General features: G+C 36.7%; 1 protein-coding gene across 8 annotated transcripts in view; it reads right to left on the reverse strand.

Moving 5' to 3' along the window:
• LOC114350339 (CUGBP Elav-like family member 1) overlaps positions 1-23,011 on the reverse strand; it is a 204,302-nt gene that overhangs the window by 121,902 nt on the left and 59,389 nt on the right. For all 8 annotated transcript variants that reach the window (XM_028301099.1, XM_028301097.1, XM_028301103.1 and 5 more), the window contains one exon: positions 18,690-18,738. In XM_028301099.1, the coding sequence (XP_028156900.1) occupies positions 18,690-18,738 (49 nt within the window). The remainder of the gene's footprint in view (positions 1-18,689; positions 18,739-23,011) is intronic.

A 23,011-nucleotide genomic window follows, 5' to 3' on the forward strand; every position in this document is an offset into this window, starting at 1 on the left:
ATGTATGGGTGTATATGATAGTGTGTGTGCGCCCGCGAAATGTTTACGCGGACAAAAATCCGCCAGTGTTTGTTTACCGCGACAAACGACTCACGCGCACAATCAAACATCGGATTCCACAGCCGTGATGACAGAATGTAAACATCTCTGATGCTCGCCACCGGATATACAGGGTGGAAACGAGGAGTGATCTCACTCGATTTTTTCTAAACTAAATATAAATAAAAGATATCAAAAAACTAGTTACTGATCCTGAAATTGCTTCATGAGCTCTATCAAACGGTATCAATAATAGGTTACAGAATAAACTGGATCTATCTGAAAATTCAATGTAGGTACCGTTTAAAAGAGTTCGTGAAGCACTCAGGATCAGTAACCAGTTTTCGATATCTTGTAATATGGTTTAGATATAATCGAGTGAGATCACTTATCGTTTCCAATCCGTATACCTAATACGTGCCCGTTAGTATTTTCACAATATACCAGCATAAATGATTAAAGCCTAAATAGACAGTAAGCACATGAAAAGTGAGGCAATTCAAATGGATTATTCTTTCTCACTTGAAACGTCACATCAAGTACAAATATCCAACAAAATTTTTTTTATTAAATATGAAATAGTAAAACTATTCCACTTTCAGTAAAAACACCTTTATTGTATATTTTTCACAACCTAATGACATTGGATGGCATAAGAAATGTAGGTAATAAATAGGTCTTTGAAAACAAGGCAAATCATTTGACACGTTTAGCACGCATGCTCTTCGTAAACCTACTTCAGCAAATAAATTGATTAAAAACAATTTAAATTAGGTTTATTCGAAATAATCCAATAAAACTAACTCATTTGAATAGATTACACATGAATGTGAAATGTAAATAGGTATTAAAGAGAAGTAATTAGAACTCTTCAGAACAAACACGAGTTAATTACATTTCACGAAAAATTTATATTAGGCACAAAAGTAGACAATTTTGAATCATGGCAACTTTTTAGTGTTTGTCCGTATTTAAAAATAAATAATTAGAATTATAACGTTCGAAATCTAAATACTCGTATATAAAACTAAATCAAAGGTGATTGACTGACTGACTGACTGACTGAATGACTGACATAGTGATCTATCAACGCACAGCCCAAACCACTGGACGGATCGGGCTGAAATTTGGCATTGACGTAGGCCTCCACTAAGAAAGGATTTTACGAAACTCTAACCCTAAGGGGGTAAAACGGGATCCACGCGTGCGAAGTCGCGGGCGGCCGCTAGTTTGAAATAAATTTAACTCCTGGACAAATGACCAGGATAATATAACGACAGAGAGCTCATCAAGAAACGTATCGGCATTTATTTATGTCACCGAAGACCAGACGGCGCGTCGGCGCAGACGTATAATTTATGATATTGTTTAAACAAAATGTCAAACGCGCTAGCGTTGATGAGAGGCGGCGAGAGATTTATGTTTCAAGTGTAATTAAAAGTTATTTACTTTTAGCCACTTCGAAATCAATAAGGGTTCGATATTTTCACACGTAATTTTTGACGATCATCAATCAAATCCTTATTAGCTTTGAGATCAATAAAAATCTATCTAAATCCTGGCTACACAGGAATTGTAGAGGTGGGAGCGAGAGGTGGGAATAGTCCCGTAATGAATAAAAAGTTATTCAATTGAGTTTGCGATTTAGCGACATCATAACCATTGCTAAACAAAAACTAAACCAGAGTCACGTTTTGAAAAAAGTGTGGCGTTAACTATTCTATTGTGCACACTGAATTTCCGAAATCACGTTCATCGCTTGCATTGTTTGCTTGGTGCATTCAAGTTTGACATGGGGGCATCTCCGCAAGATGGCAAACGTCAATGCAAGACGAAGGCTGCATGAACAGACTTGTCTGATCAATACTGATCATGTGGATTGGACCATGCTGAGGACTGTACTGCCACGGACTGATGACTCGCTTTGTTTTGGCATCGGACTGGCGTCGTCCAATTTGGCAAATAGGGGCATCTGGAGAATGGCCCTTATAAAAGGGCACTCAGGTGTGAGTCTAGACTCAATAGAGACAAGCCTGTGATGGCCAATTTTGGAATGCAACCAATCACAGGATTGGAATCTACGCTTCAGTTTAAATTGGTTTTGAGCTTCATTTATAGGACGAGCCTTAGGCTTACACATTTATGAGTTTTATCTGACAATTTTATACGAAGTGTTCGGGCGCCTGATATTTATGACAATATTTAAGGTTGTGCTCACAGTCTTCATTTGTCAGTTGCGCGTCATAGTCCATTCGAAATTCCAATCGATTATTAAGCGATTATTGATAGTACCTAGCATAGCGCCCTCCTAAAAATGTCATGTAGGATTGTCCAACTATACTATAGTTTAAGCAAAGTCTCTATTTAAGACTTTGCATGACCTTTAAACCTTCATGTAAGTCAGTATTAANCCTTTCCAGATTATTCCCCGTTTTAATTGTTATACGTTTCACAGTTTTGCGGAACGTTGGCCTTAATGCCAAATATTAATCTGGCGCGTACTAAATATTTGAGAGCCTCATATAACTTTATAGCTAAGTCTGTACCGCAAATCTGTCTGAAAACTTTTCAGTATTAGCATTTAAATTTTAAGAGATGAAGCCTGGATTCTAAACCAAGAATTTACATTGTATTGTTGGATAATGTGACGTAAAGTTACACACTTCAGAACACATTTTGCTTTATCGCATTACTTTGAAGATATAAAATTAATCTGTTTAGTTACGCATGGTTGACTTTACGATTTGAGTGGGTGATATGTTTACGCATGGTTGAGTTTGTATAATATTTCAGTAGGTGATAGAAATAGTCAAAGGGTGTCCTTTGAAAATCAGTGGCGTGTCATATTTTCTAGCTTTTCTAGCCTAAAGCTGAAATGGAATATTTGGTAAATACACTACATCTAGCTAACGTTAATACGACTTTAATTTTAATACTGAATTAAGTTTTATGACATTGACCATATTTAAAATAACATTTAATCATGTCAAATTTCAGGCTGTCAGAATTCAGCAGTTATGTAGGCCGAAATTCGTTATTCCAGCTTTTCATTTCGGTATCCAAGTGCAAGTGAAAGAGATAGAGCTTATTGTCAGAGAGAGAGAGAGAGAGAGAGAGAGATAGAGAGAGAGAGAGAGCTTTTTAAAGCTTCTCTTAATTTATTTATTTATTTATTTAATGAAAGAAACATACAGCTTTTATATTACATATAGGTACAGGAAAAAGTTTAGTTTATTCATAAGCCAAAAAAGTTTCCAATGTTAATTTGTCAATAGCGAAGACATATTATAAAAAGTTTCGTAGTAATTTAACTAGGTAATTTCGTTCATCAGAAACAAGATAATCCCACTTAAACGTGGTCAACCTTCTTAACATGTGAAGTAAAAACACGCAGAGAACAATTGAATATATCAATGTGGCTGTATCGAACATTATGTGTGTTGCAAGCACGGACAAGAAATCTATTCTTTGAATAATTAGTTCTACAAATAGGAACAGAGAAAACTGCATTGGAGCGGGCACTGAGCCTGGGGCACCTGAATGACATTCGGCTGAGAAGGAAGGATGAATCTATGTAGTCATTTAAAATTTTAAACAAAAATACTTGATCCCTATGTTCACGTCTTAATTCTAATGACTGAAGCTGCGCTGAATGATCCCTAAACAAGTATCTAAGTCTTTTTAAAAATTTGTTTTGTATCCTTTCCATCTGATCAATATAAGTGGCATAAATTGGGTTCCATACTGTTGATGCATATTCGAGATGACTTCTTACTAAGGAGTTATACAACATTATATAGGTGTTTATATTTTTAAAATCTTTACATTGACGAAAGACAAAACCCAACATTTTATAAGATTTCGCAGTAACTCTATCAATATGAGACGCCAAGTTAAGTTCATTATCTAGATATACTCCCAGGTCTCTCACCTCGGCCACTCTTTTGATCATAATGTCATTAAATGTATAATTATAATTAATCGGACGTTTTTTGCGTGAAAAGGTAATAGTATGACATTTATCAATATTTAATTTTAGATTATTAGCTGAGCAATAATCATAAAAATTATTCAAATCGTTTTGAAATAGCAATGATTCTTCAACAGATTTAATGAATGTAAAAATTTTAGTATCGTCGGCGTATAATAATGCTTTGGAATGAAGAAAACAATTCATGACGTCATTAATAAATATATTAAAGAGAAGAGGGCCGAGATGAGAGCCCTGAGGCACGCCAGATGTGATAGGAACAAAGCTAGAAGTATAGCCCTTTATCGCAACTGCCTGGGATCTTTCGCGCAAGTATGAGGTCAGCCATCTCAGGAGATCGCCGTGTATACCTACCCTTCCGATTTTGCTAATCAATAAGTTATGGGAAATTTTGTCAAACGCTTTCGAAAAATCCGTATACACAGCATCCACCTGGAAGCCATCCTCCATAGCTTGCAATGTTAAATCCAAAAATTCACATAGATTAGATTCTGTGGAACGACGCGGTATAAAACCATGTTGATTTGGGATAATTAACGGTTTAATTGCGGGGAAAAGAGAATCGTAAATTATTTTTTCAAAGAGTTTTGGTATTACAGACAATTTGGAGATGCCACGGTAGTTAGCGATATTATGTTTGTCACCATTCTTATGTATGGGCACAATAATAGATTGCTTCCAGATCGAGGGCATCACACCCTGTTTTAGAGACATATTAAATAGCAAAGATAAAGGAACTGCCATAAGCTTAATATTAGCTTCGTTAATCAAGACAAAACACGCCATCAATCTTCTTTGATGTTAGTCCAAAGGTCCCTTCAGATTGAAACTACAGTCGCAACCGAAACATCTAAACTTAATTTATCAGAAAGGGCCAGTGTTACTCTTTGATAAAGTTTCAGATCTGATTATACTTACTTAGCACCATTGAACAACTAAAGGTTGCCGATAAGGTGATTTTTTTGTTAGAATCTCCTATCAGATACTTTTTCAACAAGTGATGTTACAGAGGAAAGTTTTTGTTTTATATTATGTATGTTTTTCAACGCAATAACAATACTTAAAATACTTGATTAAACAATCAATATTCGGCGATGACTGTACGAGACGCACAAATTAGTTCTTTGATAACATCGAGGTGCCGATCACACACCAGTGAGATTAATAGTGTTAACGTTTCAAAGTTAATCTTGCCCGTGTTGAATTAATATGATTATACGAGTAGAGTCTATGTATATTATTATAATTGTGATCCTGGCAGCATTAAATTTTTGGTTCTTTTTTTAAATTTATTCGTTTATCTTCTTTTGTTTTTTAGCCACAAAAAAGAGAAATAAATATTTGTTAGAAAAAACAAAAGAGGTTCAAATTCAAGAATTTGTTGTTCCGTTTGAATTTAGATTTATTTTTAATTTTTCGAAAGTGGTTCACAATAAAGTTTATAAGTGCCAGCTACTCATGTATGCTATGAAGTAAAGTATTTTAAATCGTAAGTGTAGTGAAACATCTTTGATAAGTATGACGCCAAAAGTTGGGCAAAATATGATTTCATTGTTTTTAGCACCTCAAATTATGGTAGAATTTGGCGTATTGCTAAAAATCGTGCCTCTACACTTTTGTAAAAGAAGTAGGTATCAATTTTTACAGCATGCAACAAATTATTATACAAAGTGTGCATGTAAAAGTACCTTTTTGTGCTACAGTAAAGCAAACATTTTTACATAAAATAGGAAGGGATACTGAATTTCATAGGGTATTTCCCCATGTAAGTTTTAAGTAGATTAAACAGGTGATCGAAAGCTCTATCAACCTCTTAAGAGCGTTTACGCCGATTGGCGCAAAAACAGTACTTTTTCAACTCGTTACAATCATTAACCAGTAATATTACAAATATGTTATAGGCATAAATAGTTAGGCAATTTCGTCGTCTAAATAGTTAATTGAGAAAATATTGCGATTAGTTTAGTATTTAAGAATTCTATCAAGATAAGTCCATAAGGTTTTGTAAATTTCCACTTTAGCGTCAGTTTACAAGCTGAAATTTTTATTAAAATACTGTTAAAACGATTTAACAAACATTTATATCCTATAGCATAGATCCTTGGGCAAATAGTTATCTGAGAAAATTTTTAGATTTAAGCATTTTACAATAAGAAATCACAAATTAAAAAAACGTGAAATACCCAAAAATCAAAGTGATTTTTACACCATTATTCTTCTTTAATTCAACATAAAAATAGCTTAATATAATAAAATAACATCTTCTTTAAAATATTTACTTTGAAAATATATATAATTCATTGTTATTGTTTTGCTATAAACATTTGGAAACTATTAAAAAACGCCGCGCGCGAATCATTTCCAATGATGCCCCTTGAAACGCCGCGCTTCGCGTAAACGCTCTTAACATTATTGATGCGCAGAGAACTTGATCGGGCTAATTGATAAATCGATTTATAATCGATCCCCCTAATTACTTAAGTGGCTTGTTTAATATTCATCACTTTGTACCCATTAGTGATTGATGTTAACCGACAGAGTAATATAATTAGGTAAAGAGATGTAGTGCCTTTCAGCGTTCAATTTAATAACAGACTCATATTGTAATTATATTGGTTTTGTATATGGAATATTAATTAATGATATTTTATCATAGATATTTGAGGTTGGCACATGCCTGCGGCTTCAGCTGTATCCAGTTTCGCCCAATCAAGGGTTAATTTACAAAATCAAAGGTGTTTGCAGTCGAGTGAAATTAATGCGTTTGTCCACTGTGTTAAGGTTTCATTTGGATTGGTCAGACACTGCCGAAATTTCACATGCGTCATTTATTGTCTCGACATACGATATTGAATGAATTTCCGGGTATTACAGCCGAATTACTGAAATATTTATTCTAGGCATTTTTTACCAAAGGATTAAAATTAAAAATGATATTTTCATTATAAAACTTTATTATCCGTCCGTCGATTTATAGAATTGTATTACTTATTGTTTTAGTATTTTCAAGAAGCAGGCCGCTTCCAATCAGCCTATCTGGTAATCATTGTGGGAGGTCTATGTTCGGCACGGACTTTAATTTTCATGATGATGATGATGATGAATGTTTTAGTATATTTCTTCGTAATTTATTAGTTACGGACCTAGATGCTTCAGCTTACTTATCTTTCTCTCTATCAAAAGTTAAACGATTGTAAAATATGCCAAAACTGTTTACCACATGGGTAATCTTTATAGGCTTAATTCATAAGTATCGTTTTTGGAAATCCATAGAACTATAATCTTGTTTTCAATCTTTCTCAATCCTTCAGACAATTTTTTTAATGGACCGTATCATAACTACATAGGATGTTATTACCCTCTTATTACCTCTTATTACTATCAATTTATTTATACCTTGATGCGTTGTCGTCCGTCAATTGCGAACGTATACAGCATTAGTGTTATTGATTTATACTATGTCCCTACCAATTGATATGCGCGCCGCGCGGTTTTGTTCGTCTGTTCCGATTAAAGCATCCATTATTCATATTGCGATGACTTTTTCTTATTGTCACCCGTTTTACTATCACTGGCGGAATACTAAGTTGATTGGGAGAGGTGTGACGTCATCAGATTTGAGTATTTTGAACAAATTACCAATCGAAAGTCGACTTAGGCTGAGTTACATCACCTTAACTTTAACCGGTGTTTTTGTATGGAGTTTGACAGACTTTTGGACGTTTTTGTAAAAGTTAGATGGTGCAATTCAGGGTTGGTTAATTTTTACTCACTATGGAGTTGACAGATCCGTCATCAATCTATACTAATATTATAAATGCTAAAGTAACTCTGTCTGTCTGTCTGTCTTGCTTTCACGCCTAAACCACTGAACCGATTTTGATGTAATTTGTCATAGAGATAGTTTGAGTCCCGAGAAAGGACATAGGATAGTTTTTATCCCGATTTTTGAAACAGAGACGCGCGCGATAATGTTTTTCTGTGACAGACAAAATTATACGCGGGCGAAGCCTCGGGCGGAAAGCTAGTAATGATAGAAAGGAACTAACGTCAACTTTCTAATAAGGCTTGGAATCAGTGTGCCATCTTTATGTCCCATTTATGGCACTAAATTCAAACCTTTAAGCCAATATTACGTTTTAACTGTTCTTTTTTAAATACTAAATAAACAACAAATATCTTACTAATAATCCTACCAAAAGCCTAACTAGCCGTCAATTTATGTAACCAATTTGTACTAACTACCTATCAAAATCAGATACCAGTCTAACGAAGAAACATAACCCCACTTTTGTTTACAAGTTCACGGTACACTGAGCAAAAATACGATCCGTTCATTCATAATCATAACTCTTGCTTTTCGTTAAAACATGGCCCGTGATCACTAGGTACACGTTTTCACGGTTCTCACTTCACGGTTCTCAGGTCGTGGATTTTGTATTTTCCCAACGATCATTGCGAAATCGTGAAACGTATTGTTTTTCTGTTCGCAAATCGGTCAATGTCAGCCGCGCTCTCGATTTCGGGTCCAGTGAAAAAACGAGAGAAAAATATTTCACGGTTTTGTCTTTCAAATATACTGACTCAATGACTTTTACAATGGTTCATCTACGATTTTAAACTATTTCCATACTCTTATTGATATTATGAAGTTGAAGAGTGCTAATTCCAGGAGCCACTAGTCCGAATTGAAATAAAAATTTTGTTTTGGATAGAGTTAAATCTTATTGTAGGTATGCAATACAATAATAGGCTACATAAGATTCGATGGGAACGCCATGTTCTCGGCCATGTCAGCCCTAAGTAGAGGTAGGTGTAATCATCATCATCAATCATCAGGATAGCATTGTGGGCAATTACTAATAATTTGTCATGTATTTATTTATCTAATATTATATTAATTATGTTGTTTGGTAGTCGTTTGCTCTTCCCTAATAAAACAAACCAAAAATTTTGCTAAGCATGCTTTGACCGATATGAGCGGAAAATCAATGGTAAATGTTGCAAAAACAGGGAAAAATATTCAAACTATTTTCACGCGTACGAAGTTTTAAAAGACTTGTAGCAAAAGTGAGTCATTGAATCATGAGAAATGTGTCTCGCAGGTGATTAACTGCTTATGCGCATACTGTAGGTACAATTCAATTGTGTTTGTTATTCAGAACCAGAGCGAATTGTAATCGTACATTCCTGAATATGTTAGCCTATCAAATGTTTTTTATAAAGATTACATTGAGCGGAAATCATGGATCTAAGGTCTGTATTAGAAAAACAACGTTCACATTATGTCATATGATTTTGGTCTAAATATTGACGTTCAGCCAAAGGCTTTTGATCTATGCTAAGATTGTGCCAAGTATTAGGCTTCATTCTGTTCGTTCGACATTAATCTGTGTTATCATTTGCTTGTAATCGGAGCAAATTCTAGCTTCTCTCTCTACTTTTATCTTTTTTTGTCTCTTCAAGTGATTTTTTTAAACGTTTCGTACTCTTCAGGCATATTATTTACCAATAGACTAACAGAGAGATTCGCACGTTCGACTTTAACTCAGTAAACAATACATTTCCATTCTGACTTACATGACGTGCTAATGAGAAGGATAATTGTATACGAATAATGGTCACGAGGAAAACGTAAGTCACGGAAAGTGTTTAATATAGAACACCGTTGTTGACTCTATCCATCACTGTCAAATGTCACACTTGCGTTACAGTTAGTAGCTGCTGTATGTTTGGCTAGTATAGTTAGTCGATGGTGAATGTGTGATGTTTCTAGTTTTGATTATAAGTAAACATATAAAATATTAGTTAAGATTACACCTTTCATTGTCCAGGAGTGTAGAGTCACAATTCTGGATTGTTCTATGCAAGACATATTGGAGAGACTCAGTGGTTTCCCTGACGATGTTTTCGCGTAAAGGATTAGAATTGAGCAAGAAAAGTCATAAATTAGCATTGTAATGAGCACTAAAGTAACTGGTATTATCTTAACAATAGCATTTAGGCACTAGTTTTACCCATTCTCTAGACTTTTGAAAAATATTTTCAATGACTTTCCTGTAATAATTTCAAAGTGTGCCTTTTATTTCTACCGTATTGCTTATAGAGTCATTAGTCAATACATGATTCTGCTTCGTCAACAATAGGTATCGGTTACAGCCTTAGTGCAGTCATTCTCACGTTTGTCTTACGTAAATCGCACTGGTATGTGCTTATCGTAATCGTACTTCGAACCTTATTATGAACACACAAGAACTTTTATCACATATCATAAATGAATATGAAAGCACTGGCCAATGTTTGTAAACAACACATTAAGAAAATTCTTAGCGTTTGAATTTAATTTTGTTGTTATCATTATTATCGAACCTGGAACATGGTAGGGTGTTGGATTCGAAGGTGGCAGCCAGTAGGCGGCGCTGATAGGCGGGTAGTTGGTGCTGTTCCGTCCTCCCTTCGACCGCGCGGCGCCCGCCTCACCACGCATCCTCACTGCACTCACTGCACTTCGCACTCACATCACACAAACGACACGTCTGCTCCGTACCGCGGCTCAAACTCGACTGGCGGCGCGGGCCGTGCGCGTGCGATCATTCCACGCTAGTTGTCACCGGCCCCCCGCTTACGTGGTTAATGAGTAGTGTCACCGTCAAGTGGGACGTCCCGTGCGGGCTTCAGGCGTGAACTTTTACAGACCGTCCCACGGTAGAGACGCTTGAAATATGTTTTCCTTTTCTCCTATTATTTATCTTTCAAAACATTTCAATTTCAAATTGAAGATTTTGTGTGTCTTCTTAATGAAGACTCAAAAATGTACATTTGTTTTTTGTACTGTATAAAATTTCAATACACGGCTGAAAAGCCTTTCAGTCACTCGGCACGTGTTTGCAGACCTTAGCGTTTAATTTTCAGTTGCGCAATTTTTCATTGGATTTACCTTGTTTGTTTCCCTCATTACACGTGTTGTGAAACTCTACATGCGGGCGTGTGGATCACACCGATTGATTAACCTTTTTTCGCATTTAATTCCCGTAATATTTGTGTTATTTTCCTCTAAATTCAGGTCCTTATTCACCTGTATATGTCCCATTCCCCCTCTTCTAGGCATCACTACTAATGAGCTCCATCCTGCACGTCACATGTAATGTTTTTCATCTACAGACTCGCATACAACGACTTTGCTGAAATACAAACGCGCGCGTATCGATTTACTTAGGATAATCGATTTATTCATATCGTCAATACAGCTGTACCTCTAGTAGGAAAAACTTTCGAGTTCGTTTCGTTGCGTATTCAAAGTGTCATCGAAACATTTTGTATGAAAAATTAAACAGCGCCCCCTAGGGCGGCTATAATATAGGGGGCGCTGTTTAATTTTTCATACAAAATTTTTCGATGACACTGAATACGCAAACGAAACGAACTCGAAAGTTTTTCGTACTAGAGGTACTGATTGTGCAATATTATGTTGTGAATTGCGATGCTCAGTTGTTTTTTGTTTTCGTTCTCTTTCTTTTAACACGAATGTCAAACTGTTTAGATGTTTGTTTTATTGCTTACACGTATGTTTTTTAATAGTCTGTTTATTGAACACTTTCAATTGTGATTATTAAGTGTAATCAAAGTATACGACGCTGTCAATTTATTGATTGGTTGAACTATTAGAACTCAATTCAGTTCAACAAGTTGTTGATTCAATATAATATCGATATCAATACCTACTGGCGAAAAATTAAAGTAAGAAAAAAGTTTAAATACTTGAACATTATTGAGACATTCCTTGAATGACACCAAAGAATGAATTTGAATGACACAAAGAAATATGAATGACACCAAGCTAAAGATGCAAATCAATGCAATATTGTATTGAGGTCAGAGAGAAACTGAAGTAGGTATAGTGATTGCTAGTCATGACCACGAAGGTCAGTGACCGGGCTTAGTAAAATAATACCTAATCAAAAAACAATAGAAATCTCTATTTTCTTCCTACAAAAACAGAGTGACTGATTTTTTTTTGCATGAAACTTATTCCACCAAAGCTGAGTTATTGAACCTTAGCTTTCACAATAACCGGTGTTTTGTGTGTAGAGTTTGACAGATTTTTGACGTTAAAGTTAAAGTAAGATGGTGCAACTCGAGGTAAGTGTTTTAACGCCTGCAAGATTCCTTTGCCAGACAATATCACTCTTTAGATAACCAACGATCCTTGCTACCGAGTCACACTAAGGCTGGGTTGCACCATCTTAATTTTACTTTAACAAACTTCAAAAATCTGTCAAACTGAATACAAAAAACATCGATTATCGTTATAGTTACCGTTAAAGTTAGGTGGTGCAACTCAGCCTGGACAATAATGAGTTGCGCATTTAAATGCTGGCCCTTCTTAGCCGCTATAGAAACCGAGCACGGGATGCGCATTGAGGTCGAACCTTTGGACGCCCGAGCACGTGTGCAGACTGTTAATGCATGCATACCTGGCGTCGTGGTGGTCACACACTTGAGCAGCTCGACGAACAGAGAATATGCGAGTAAATAGAGATTAATAAACAAATTTTGGTTAAAACCGCTGGCCTTTTTTAGCCGCTATAGAAACCAAGCACGGGATGCGCATTGAGGCCGAACCTTTGGACGCCGAGCACATGTGCGGACTGTTAATGCATGCATACCTGGCGTCGTGGTGGTCACACACTTGAGCAGATCGACGAACAGAGAATATGCGAGTAAATACAGATTAATAAACAAATTTTGGTTAAAACCGCTGGCCTTTCTTAGCAGAATAGAAACCGAGCACGGGATGCGCATTGAGGCCGAACCTTTGGACGTCGAGCACGTGTGCAGACTGTTAATACATGCATACCTGGCGACGTGGTGGTCACACACTTGAGTTGATGAACGAATAGGGACAATCATACAATTTTTGATTAGATTGTGACGTGTTTTTTAAAAGGCTAATTTCAATAATAAATACTATTACGACTTTTAAGAAGTTTTGCTACTGATGCTTAAGTAATGGGAAAGGATAATGTACCATGTTTTGTACCATTGAAAAAAGTTATAAAGAATAATACAGCAATACCTACCGATAAGCTTTTGTGGATATCCTTGGGGAGGCCTTTGTCCAGCAGTGGACATCTTTCGGTTGACACTAACGAGCTTTTACTAAATATTGATAAATTAATGTAGGTAGGGATGTTAAAAATTGTTTACTTCAAGAGGTTTAATAAATAATGATTCGATATTGAGCACCAATGGGTCAGGAAATATTGGTAATGGGTATTGGAAATAGCATGGACAAACTTTGATTGAACCTTCCATATTTAGTTACTATCAGATAGAGCGAACGTTCGTTCGCATCAAATTAGTCGGTAATCACCTCGACATAATGTCAAAGCGCATTGCCACGATCGACGGCTGACGAATAGCGGACTAATCCGTTTGATCGAGTATTAATAGAATAGAACAGACTGCATGTACCATTGTGTCGGCATAACACGTCGTTTGCATGTCGCAGTCGGTTGTAAAATTAGACTTTTAATGGCACCGCGGCCATTGTCGCCAAGTGAACATAATTGTATTGTAACATGGGTGATGATTTTCCCGACGCGGAATTACTTCCTACTTAACGTGTATCCGAATTTTCCGATCTCTATCACCTTTATTTTTTTCATGTGCATAATTGCTAATCTAACGCCCGTATTTATCAACTCGAACGCACAGTCTTGAATAGAGCTCTGTGATTGGTTCGTGTGTCACCCTGTACGTCCACGCGCACTGTGAGACCTCATAGTAATGTTTGTGAATTTGTGAACGGGCAAAGTGGGAGCTAAGTGAACATGTTCTATTGTACGTGGGTGATGATTTTCCCGATCGCGGAACTACTTCCTAACGCGTTTCTGAATTTTCCGATCACTTTCACATATATTTTTCTCATGTGTATAGATTTCAAACCTAAAAGTGGGAGTAGAATTCTTGTAATAGCAGACAAACTTAATAACACAAAATGTTTGCCTTTATAAAACAAGGAAAAAGGTGTTTTTAATTAAATTCGGTATAATTGATTTGTTTAATGTCATTTTACTTTGCAGTCAAGTAGGTACTTAAATAAATAAATAATTATAATTAGCTACGTACAATACATTATTCTAATTCTGCCTCACCTATCTGTGTTTTCCTTTACACTAAAAATATTTAACATCTCACAACGAATTGGCAAGAAAACTGTTAAAATATTGTTAGACATCTTACCCTCTCACACGTATCATTCCTTACCCTGGGTTGCATCATCTCACTTTAGCTTTCACGTCAAAAGTCTGTCTAACTTCACAAAAACGTTAAAGTAAGGTGGTGCTACTCAGTCTTAAAGATTTTTCTGTGATTACTTATTTTAATTTGGATTGTTTAAACAAACGCCTGATAACAACATCAATCCGCAACATCCACCGAAGATATAGTACCTATGTATGTGTAGGTACCACTAGTAGTAACATGATAGTGTGGATCGATTAATTTGTCACTCCGTGCGTAGAGCCTTGCTGGTTATCGTTATCGTGGCTACTGGTGCGGAGGAGATGACACGAACCACTAATCCTGTCGTGTTTAAGCCTATTGTTGTATGTATTTATATTTGAGTACAGTTATGTATTCGTGGTTTAATATTAGAGAGATCGTCGCTTTTGATCTGGGGTTTCCTAAGATTGAAACCTAGATAAAATATCTATATTAAAACTGAAGAGGTCTTTGGTTTAACGCGCTAATCTTGGGAACTACTGGTTCGATTTGAATTTTGTTTGTGTTGGATAGCCCATCTTTCGATGAAAGCTATAAGGCTATACACCAACACGCTATGGCCAGGAGTAGAGTAAATATATGAAAAATGTTGCGAGACGAAAAATAATATTCAAACTATTTTCACGCATAAGTATGAAGTCGCGGGCATAAGCTAGAAAATAAATGATAAAAAATTTGGCAAACTGCAAACCGAAATTTTGTACGAACTGATGAAGTACTGAATAAGGCACAACTAGCTAAGGACTGTTGTAGGTTTAANAAATTTAGACTTTTAATGGCACCGCGGCGATTGTCGCTAAGTGAACATATTGTATTAGCGATTATTTTCGCAACCACGGAACTACTTCCTAATGAGTTTTCGAATTTTTCGATATCTTTCACATTTTTCTTTGTCATGATTGTGTATAATTGCAAATCTTAGGCTGGCCTGGTGGAATAGGTACACCATCTTACTTTAGCTTTAACAATCGTCAAAATAGTGTCAAAATCCATACAAAAAGCATCTGTTATTGATAATAATGTTACGGTTAAAATAAGGTGGTGCAACTCAGCCTAAAAGTGGGAGCTAAGTGAATAAGTACTATTGTACGTGGGTGATGATTTTCCCGATCGCGGAACTACTTCCTAACGCGTTTCTGAATTTTCCGATCACTTTCACATATATTTTTCTCATGTGTATAGATTTCAAACCTAAAAGTGGGAGTAGAATTCTTGTAATAGCAGACAAACTTAATAACACAAAATGTTTGCCTTTATAAAACAAGGAAAAAGGTGTTTTTAATTAAATTCGGTTTAATTAATTTGTTGAAAATTGGGTAAGTACGCAAAAATTTTACTTTGCAGTCAATTAGGTACTTAAATAAATAAATAATTATAATTAGATACGTACAATACATTGTTCTAATTCTGCCTCATAAATACCTGTGTACCTAACCTATCTGTGTTTTCCTTTACACAAAAAATATTTAACATCCCACAATGAATTGCCGAGATAATTGTAAAAATATTGTTAGAGATCTTACCCTCTCACACGTATCATTCCTTACCCTGGGTTGCATCATCTTACTTTAGCTTTCACGTCAAAAGTCTGTCTAACTTCACAAAAACGTTAAAGTAAGGTGGTGCTACTCAGCCTTAAAGATTTTTCTGTGATTACTTATTTTAATTTTGATTGTTTAAACAAACGCCTGATAACAACATCAATCCGCAACATCTAGCCGAAGATATAGTACCTATGTATACCACCAGTAACATGATAGTGTGGATCGATTTGTCACTCCGTGCGTAGAGCCTTGGTTATCGTTATCGTGGCTACTGGTGCGGAGGAGATGACACGACCCACTAATCCTGTCGTGTTTAAGCCTATTGTTTGTATGTATTGATATTTGAGTAGGTATTGTTATGTATTCGTGATTTAATATTAGAGAGATCGTCACTTTTGATCTGGGATTTGCTAAGATTGAAACCTTGATAGAATATCTATTAAAACTGAAGAGGTGTTTGGTTTAACGCGCTAATCTTGGCAACTACTGGTTCGATTTGAATTTTGTTTGTGTTGGATAGCCCATCTATCGATGAAAGCTATAAGGCTATACACCAACACGCTATGGCCAATAGGAGTAGAGTAATTATTATGAAAAATGTTGCGAGACGAAAAATAATATTCAAACTATTTTCACGCATAAGTATGAAGTCGCGAGCATAAGCTAGAAAATAAATGAAAAAAATTTGGAAAACTGCAAACCGAAATGTTGTACGAACTGATGAAGTACTGAATAAGGCACAACTAGCTAAGGACTGTTGTATCTTTTACTAGCTGACCCGGCGAACTTTGTTCCGCCTTAATGGCAATTAATAAGCAGACTTTTTTTATATCGAACGGGATAAAAAGTATCCTATGTCCTTCTCCTGGCTCTAAACTACCTCCCTGACAATTTTCAGCTAAATCGGTTCAGCCGTTCTTGAGTTATAAATGGAGTAACTAACACGACTTTCTTTTATATATGTTACAGTAAATGTATGAAATCCGTCATTGTATACAATTCCTAGGAATTGTGTATACGTCCTAAAATCACCCGGAAATGTGTGATGTAAATTATATTAGACACATTTCCTAGGAAATTTACACATTTCCTAAACAGCAATCGGAAATGTAATTAAGATTTCAATGAATACGCGTGGACATACGGTGCGAGGGGAGGATATTGCATCATCCGATTACGCGGGGCCTCTATCTAATCGTCAATTTTTTTTCACGCCTAGTTGTCTATGGCACACAAATTTTAAGCCTAAATTTTTTTTACACAAAATTATTTTTATTACGCCACTTTTTTTCTCCGAAACTTAAATGGCCGCCGCGGCAGCTGTGTATGTGTAAGGTCGCAAGTAGGGTTGCCAGGTCCAAAATCACAAAAGCCGGACTTTGTGCTTCATTTGGCCGGACATTTTACCCTAAAAGCCGGACATGTGACGGGGGGGGGGGGGCGGTGCAAATAGTGTCAGCTCATGAGTGAGTACTATCATCATCGGTTGCTAATTGCTATCCAACATCCTGATGCGTGAGCTTCATATGATTCTGTGGCTCGACTTTCTCCTAGCGAAAAGGCCTAACAAAAGCCGGACAGGCCGGACAAGTCCCTAAAAAGCCAAACATGTCCGGCTAAAGCCGGACGCCTGGCAACCCTAGTCGCAAGTCTAACCTAACCTAACCGAGACTTTGTTATCCAGCTACAGAAGTATTAAAACCTTCATGCCAATAAGTTTAATAAAAGAGATGTTAAAATTAGGGATTTCCAATACTTCAGCGTAATATGCGTGATGCCGAAAGAAAGGATGCCAATAGGCAAATATTTTTTTCAGCCAATGTATAATAGTGCGAAAACAACTGTCAGGCTAAACAATAATAATTGTGAGTTGAAAGTACCTATCGGCCAATGTGGTTTGGCTAAATGAAATTTTAGGCGTACCGAGGGGCACCCGATCACGCGACCGCGCTTGTGCCACTTAGTTTTATACATTTCCTAATACAATATTGGAATTCTATAAAATTCCTAGGAAACGTATACCTACATTTCCTAGGATATGTGCGTATTAAAAAATCTCTGAAGCAATATTTTATACATTTCCTAAATAGCTTCGGAATTGTATACATTTCCTAGGAATAGTATACAATTCCTAGAATTCATACATTTCCTGTAACATATATAGATTATATTACAAGTACGAGTATGATGATGTCTTGTATTGTACCACTTTTCGTTTATTTACCTACCTTATTTTCCGACCTATGTAAAGTCTATAACTAATGTATGCAAAACCAACTGTGCGAATCGATTTCACGTGTGCTGCTCAGTCCTTGAGGTCTTATCAATTCCTAGAACGTTATAGTCAATATTAGGACTATGGGCTGGCAAAGTGAACAATATTTACTTTTATTTCGCTACTTTGATAGGGAATATGCAAGGTTTTTTTATTTCTCATATTTCAGTAGCCTTGTCATTATCAATCAGTGCTTTTCTTTAACAAAAATTTCAGATATAGATATAGACGTTAGAGGTCTCATGACGTCATTGGTCATGTTAGAACGACCCGCAGAGTCCCTTACAAGTTACTAAGGGCGCGTGACATTGACGTTTCATACAAAGTTTAAACACTTGTAACTCGCTTTTTTGTTTCCAGTCTGATTTCAATACTAGTTTTTTAGAAATTCTATGATTTAACTAAACTGTTTATTTATATACATAATTTATAAACTTTTAAAATCGATGCATATTCCCTATTTGTTGTTTTTTACGTAATTTTAGTCAACAGCACATCGGAGTGTATATTTTTGTTGCAAATTCACCTCTATTAAAAGTACATAAACACTTACCATTTCTGTTTTCACTGTCAGCCGGCTTCATCTGGATCGGATGGTGCATCTGAAAAGAAAAAATAATGTAAAAATACAATTTATTTATAATTAACATGATTTTTGTCAAATTGTTGTAAGTTTGAATTGATATAATTCTTGCTTAACCAATGAGGGCTTTCGTTTTTATACTTAACAGTTGGCACCACTGGCGATTGACATGATTGCTCTACAGTGGCGCCATCCTGGTGAGCGCAAATGTGAAAATTCGATAGTCCTCCTACCACTTCAGCGCTCACTAGTTGGCTCTACTGACGTCTGACTTCGCCAGTACCAAGTGACAATGATGTTACTACAGTAGAGCCAACTGGTGAACGCTAAAACGATAGCCCTCATTGATTAACGGCTCAAATCATATTTATGGCTATTAAAACAAGCTAATTATAAAATTACGATACCTATCAGTCAATTATTCTATCAAAGCAATCAAAAATCAAATCACCAAACCATTTACACTGTTAATATTTACACAACGGTAAATTAAGTATTAACCCGTTCCACGCTATCTGTCGGTCAATTAATTTTTATGATATTAGTACACACATTAACCATTGTACACCGAAGGTTTACGCCACATCGCTTTGTCCGCCGCTCATTATGAGTTATCGCATCGTTGGCCCCGTTCATTAATCGCTCAAACAAACGCGACCCCATTAGAAATTAATTAAATTAACCGGCAATGTATCGGCGGGCGATGGGTTAAGGGAATTGTACACGATACGTTTTGTTTTATGATACGTAACTCAAAATTCGAATCAAATATCGAATTACATTGAAGCTAATCTGGAGTGTACATTGGTATTTTATCGTTGTTTAAAATTATCAGGTATTATTGGCGATCAGTGGTGAGTGTCTCTTTTTCTGCTGTTTTGTAGTTTTGGTTAATGGAAGGAAAACTAGATTTGATGATGCGAGTAATTATTTTATAGAATCGTTTAGTTTTCGTAACGCAAAAATCACCAACCAATCGGCTTTGTGTTATACAGTAAAGCACACATCGAGACTAGATTTTTTATATGCTACAGTGTTTAGTTTGACGTACTGCCGTATCTATCTATCGTTATCATCAAATACATCGTGTGCTAGCCCCCTAACACGCTGTATCACGTCTGAATTATTCGAACGGCCGCGGGCGCACACAGTCCGACTGCGATTATTTGTAAACACTGCGCATGTGCTCCGCTGTAAACAATGTGCATGCGACATCGTGTTCGGACCTCGAACATGAATACACATAATCGTAAGAGCCAAAGCACACGATGCGTTGCGGCGGTGCGACGCCGGAGCGGTGTCGCTGCGTCGTCTTACATAGAAATATCTGTGGCGGGCACAATATGAGCGGTGCGTCATCGCCGCGACGCGTGATACGGCGAAATCTTTGCGGGTGCAGCGCCGCAACGCATCGTGTGCTTTGGCTCTAACGGATTCTGTCAAACAGCGTGCACGGGTGTGCATCAAAGGTGAGATGCTACACTCCGCTCAGTTTGGTTGGTGGTAGAGCTTGTTCTAAATTCACCTGGTTAGCTACCACCATCTTTTCTGAGTCTATAGTCATAGAAAAAATGTTAACAACATTGTTGTTTTAGCAGTAAGAGGTATGATAAGTTGGTAACTCTGTGATTGAGGATTCAGGGTGAAGCTCGCGCCAACCTTCGGTCTGATCATCACTCTTTATTAGTTTTTATTTCTATAAATATGATAAAAAGACCGAAGAAATAAGAAAAATAAAATATGAAAAAGTGCAAAAGCTCTCAACGTAAAATGGACGCCAGAAATAATACCGAAGAAGAATATTAACGTCATCTGCCACTATTAATAACAACTTTAAATAAATCCGGTTAGATTCCAACATCCATTGCAAGATCACTTTAAACTTTTCTGTTTCATTATTTCCCCGAGTGCAAGTAGAAAATTGCAATATCGCGGAATGAACAACTTAAACATTCACTTACCCACTTTTAACTTTTACAACCTAATAAATGTTAAATGAAGCACAAATTACCTACTGCAACATTGGGTGCAACTACGTAGGGATGCAGGAGTGTCGATAGTTTTGATGGGATATAGATATTTTAGTCGTTACATGCTTGCGATTAGTTTTACGTTTGTTTTTTTACAGTACATGAATTCCAGTTATAAACAAAGAATACTTATGTAACACAGATATTCTTTTAAAATGGATCCTCTTCATTTATTTTGATCCTGTTTCCATTTTTTGTCAGTATGTTTTCACACTGAATTATGCGGTTAGTTCCGCTATGCACCAGTTCCGCTAAGCACCACTTTTAAAATACCTACGAAAAAGTACAACATTCTTTGTATTTTATGAGTTGTACATAGCGGAACTAACCCCTGAAAGGGAACAAACCCCTGATTGAACATTACCGTTTCTAATCTTCATAAATTGATTTAATTGGAGATAGGTATGTTATTATGATCTTTCAGTGGTTTATAATGTTATGGACTTTTCTATTACCATCGATATTTGCCCGCCAACCGGCATCACTAGCGCAACGTTACCGCCGTTCCCAACACAAACTCAGTCGGCACAACGTCTTACTAGCTCAGCTACGATACCAATAGGAACACATAAATCTTAACTTTACGAAGTTTCGCGACTTGACTTGAGATGTGTCACACCTGGGCCAGAGTTCGGAAGCCCGAATTTTCGGGTAAACTACGAGTTAAGACGAAGTAACGTCTCGGAGGTACAATAAGCGAATAGAGTAGTAGGGTAATCTAAGTTACATTTTGATGTATGTGAAATACAGTCTGTTCAAGGACATTTCATGAAACAACACGAAGTTAAACGTCATTAAATTATACTAATGTAGAGATACATATGACTCTATAAACGCTTATGTGATCTAAGTCACATCTTCATCTTTGTGAAACATGTATTTAAGTATTATGACTCATTATAACTTGCGTCAGTCAGCTGCTCATAAAATTTTATTAATTATTGCTGTTTTTCAAAAGGATACATCGTCAATGTTTGATTCGAACAAAATAAAAACAACATAGTTCGTAGCATCCTAGTTGATGATTTGGGATAATATTTTGCTCATGAAATCTTCTTGCAAGATCTGTAAGATTTGTGGTACTCTTAAGGATTTATTACACTTGATCCCTTCTACGGGCTACAGTCAGAGGTCAAGGTGAACGTAGCCCACAGAATGCNTGAAGGTTTACGCCACATCGCTTTGTCCGCCGCTCATTATGAGTTATCGCATCGTTGGCCCCGTTCATTAATCGCTCAAACAAACGCGACCCCATTAGAAATTAATTAAATTAACCGGCAATGTATCGGCGGGCGATGGGTTAAGGGAATTGCACACGATACGTTTTGTTTTATGATACGTAATTACTCAAAATTCGAATCAAATATCGAATTACATTGAAGCTAATCTGGAATGTACATTGGTAGGTATTTGATCGTTGTTTCAAATTATCAGGTATTATTGGCGATCAGTGGTGAGTGTCTCTTTTTCAGCTGTTTTTGGGATATTTGGTAGTTTTGGTTCATGGGGGGAAAACTAGATTGATGATGATGCGAGTGATTATTTCCATCGGCCACCACCAAACAATCGGCTTTGTGTTATACAGTAAAGCGCACATCGAGACTAGATTTCTTATGTGCGAAAGTGTTTAGTTTGACGTACTGTCGTATCTATCTGGCGTTATCATCAAATACATCGTGTGCGAGGCCCCTAAAACGGTGTATCACGTCTGAATTATTCGAACGGCCGCGGGCGCACACAGTCCGACTGCGATTATTTGTAAACACTGCGCATGTGCTCCGCTGTAAACAATGTGCATGCGACATCGTGTTCGGACCTCGAACATGAATACACATAACCGTAAGAGCCAAAGCACACGATGCGGTGCGACGCCGGAGCGGTGTCGCTGCGTCGTCTAACATAGAAATATCTGTGGCGGGCACAATATGAGCAGTGCGTCATCACCGCGATGCGTGATACGGCGAAATCTTTGCGGGTGCGGCGCCGCAACGCATCGTGTGCTTTGGCTCTAACGGATTCTGTCAAACAGCGTGCATGAGTGTGTATCAAAGGTGCAACGTTACGCTACGCTGCTTAAAGCTACAACTCCGGGTTCGATTCCCAGTGTAAGCCAAATTTTCCGCTCAGTTTGGTTGGTGTTAGATCTTGGTTTATATCCACCTGGCTTGCTACTACCATATAACAATAATGTTAACAGCACCAATTGTGTTTCGGTTGTTTGTTGAAGGTAAAAAAGACATACAGCAGTACAACTTTGGCTGA

This window comes from Ostrinia furnacalis, unplaced genomic scaffold (assembly GCF_004193835.3).
Source record: "Ostrinia furnacalis isolate ACB-3 unplaced genomic scaffold, ASM419383v2 OfSCF0868, whole genome shotgun sequence".
NCBI lineage: Eukaryota > Metazoa > Arthropoda > Insecta > Lepidoptera > Crambidae > Ostrinia > Ostrinia furnacalis.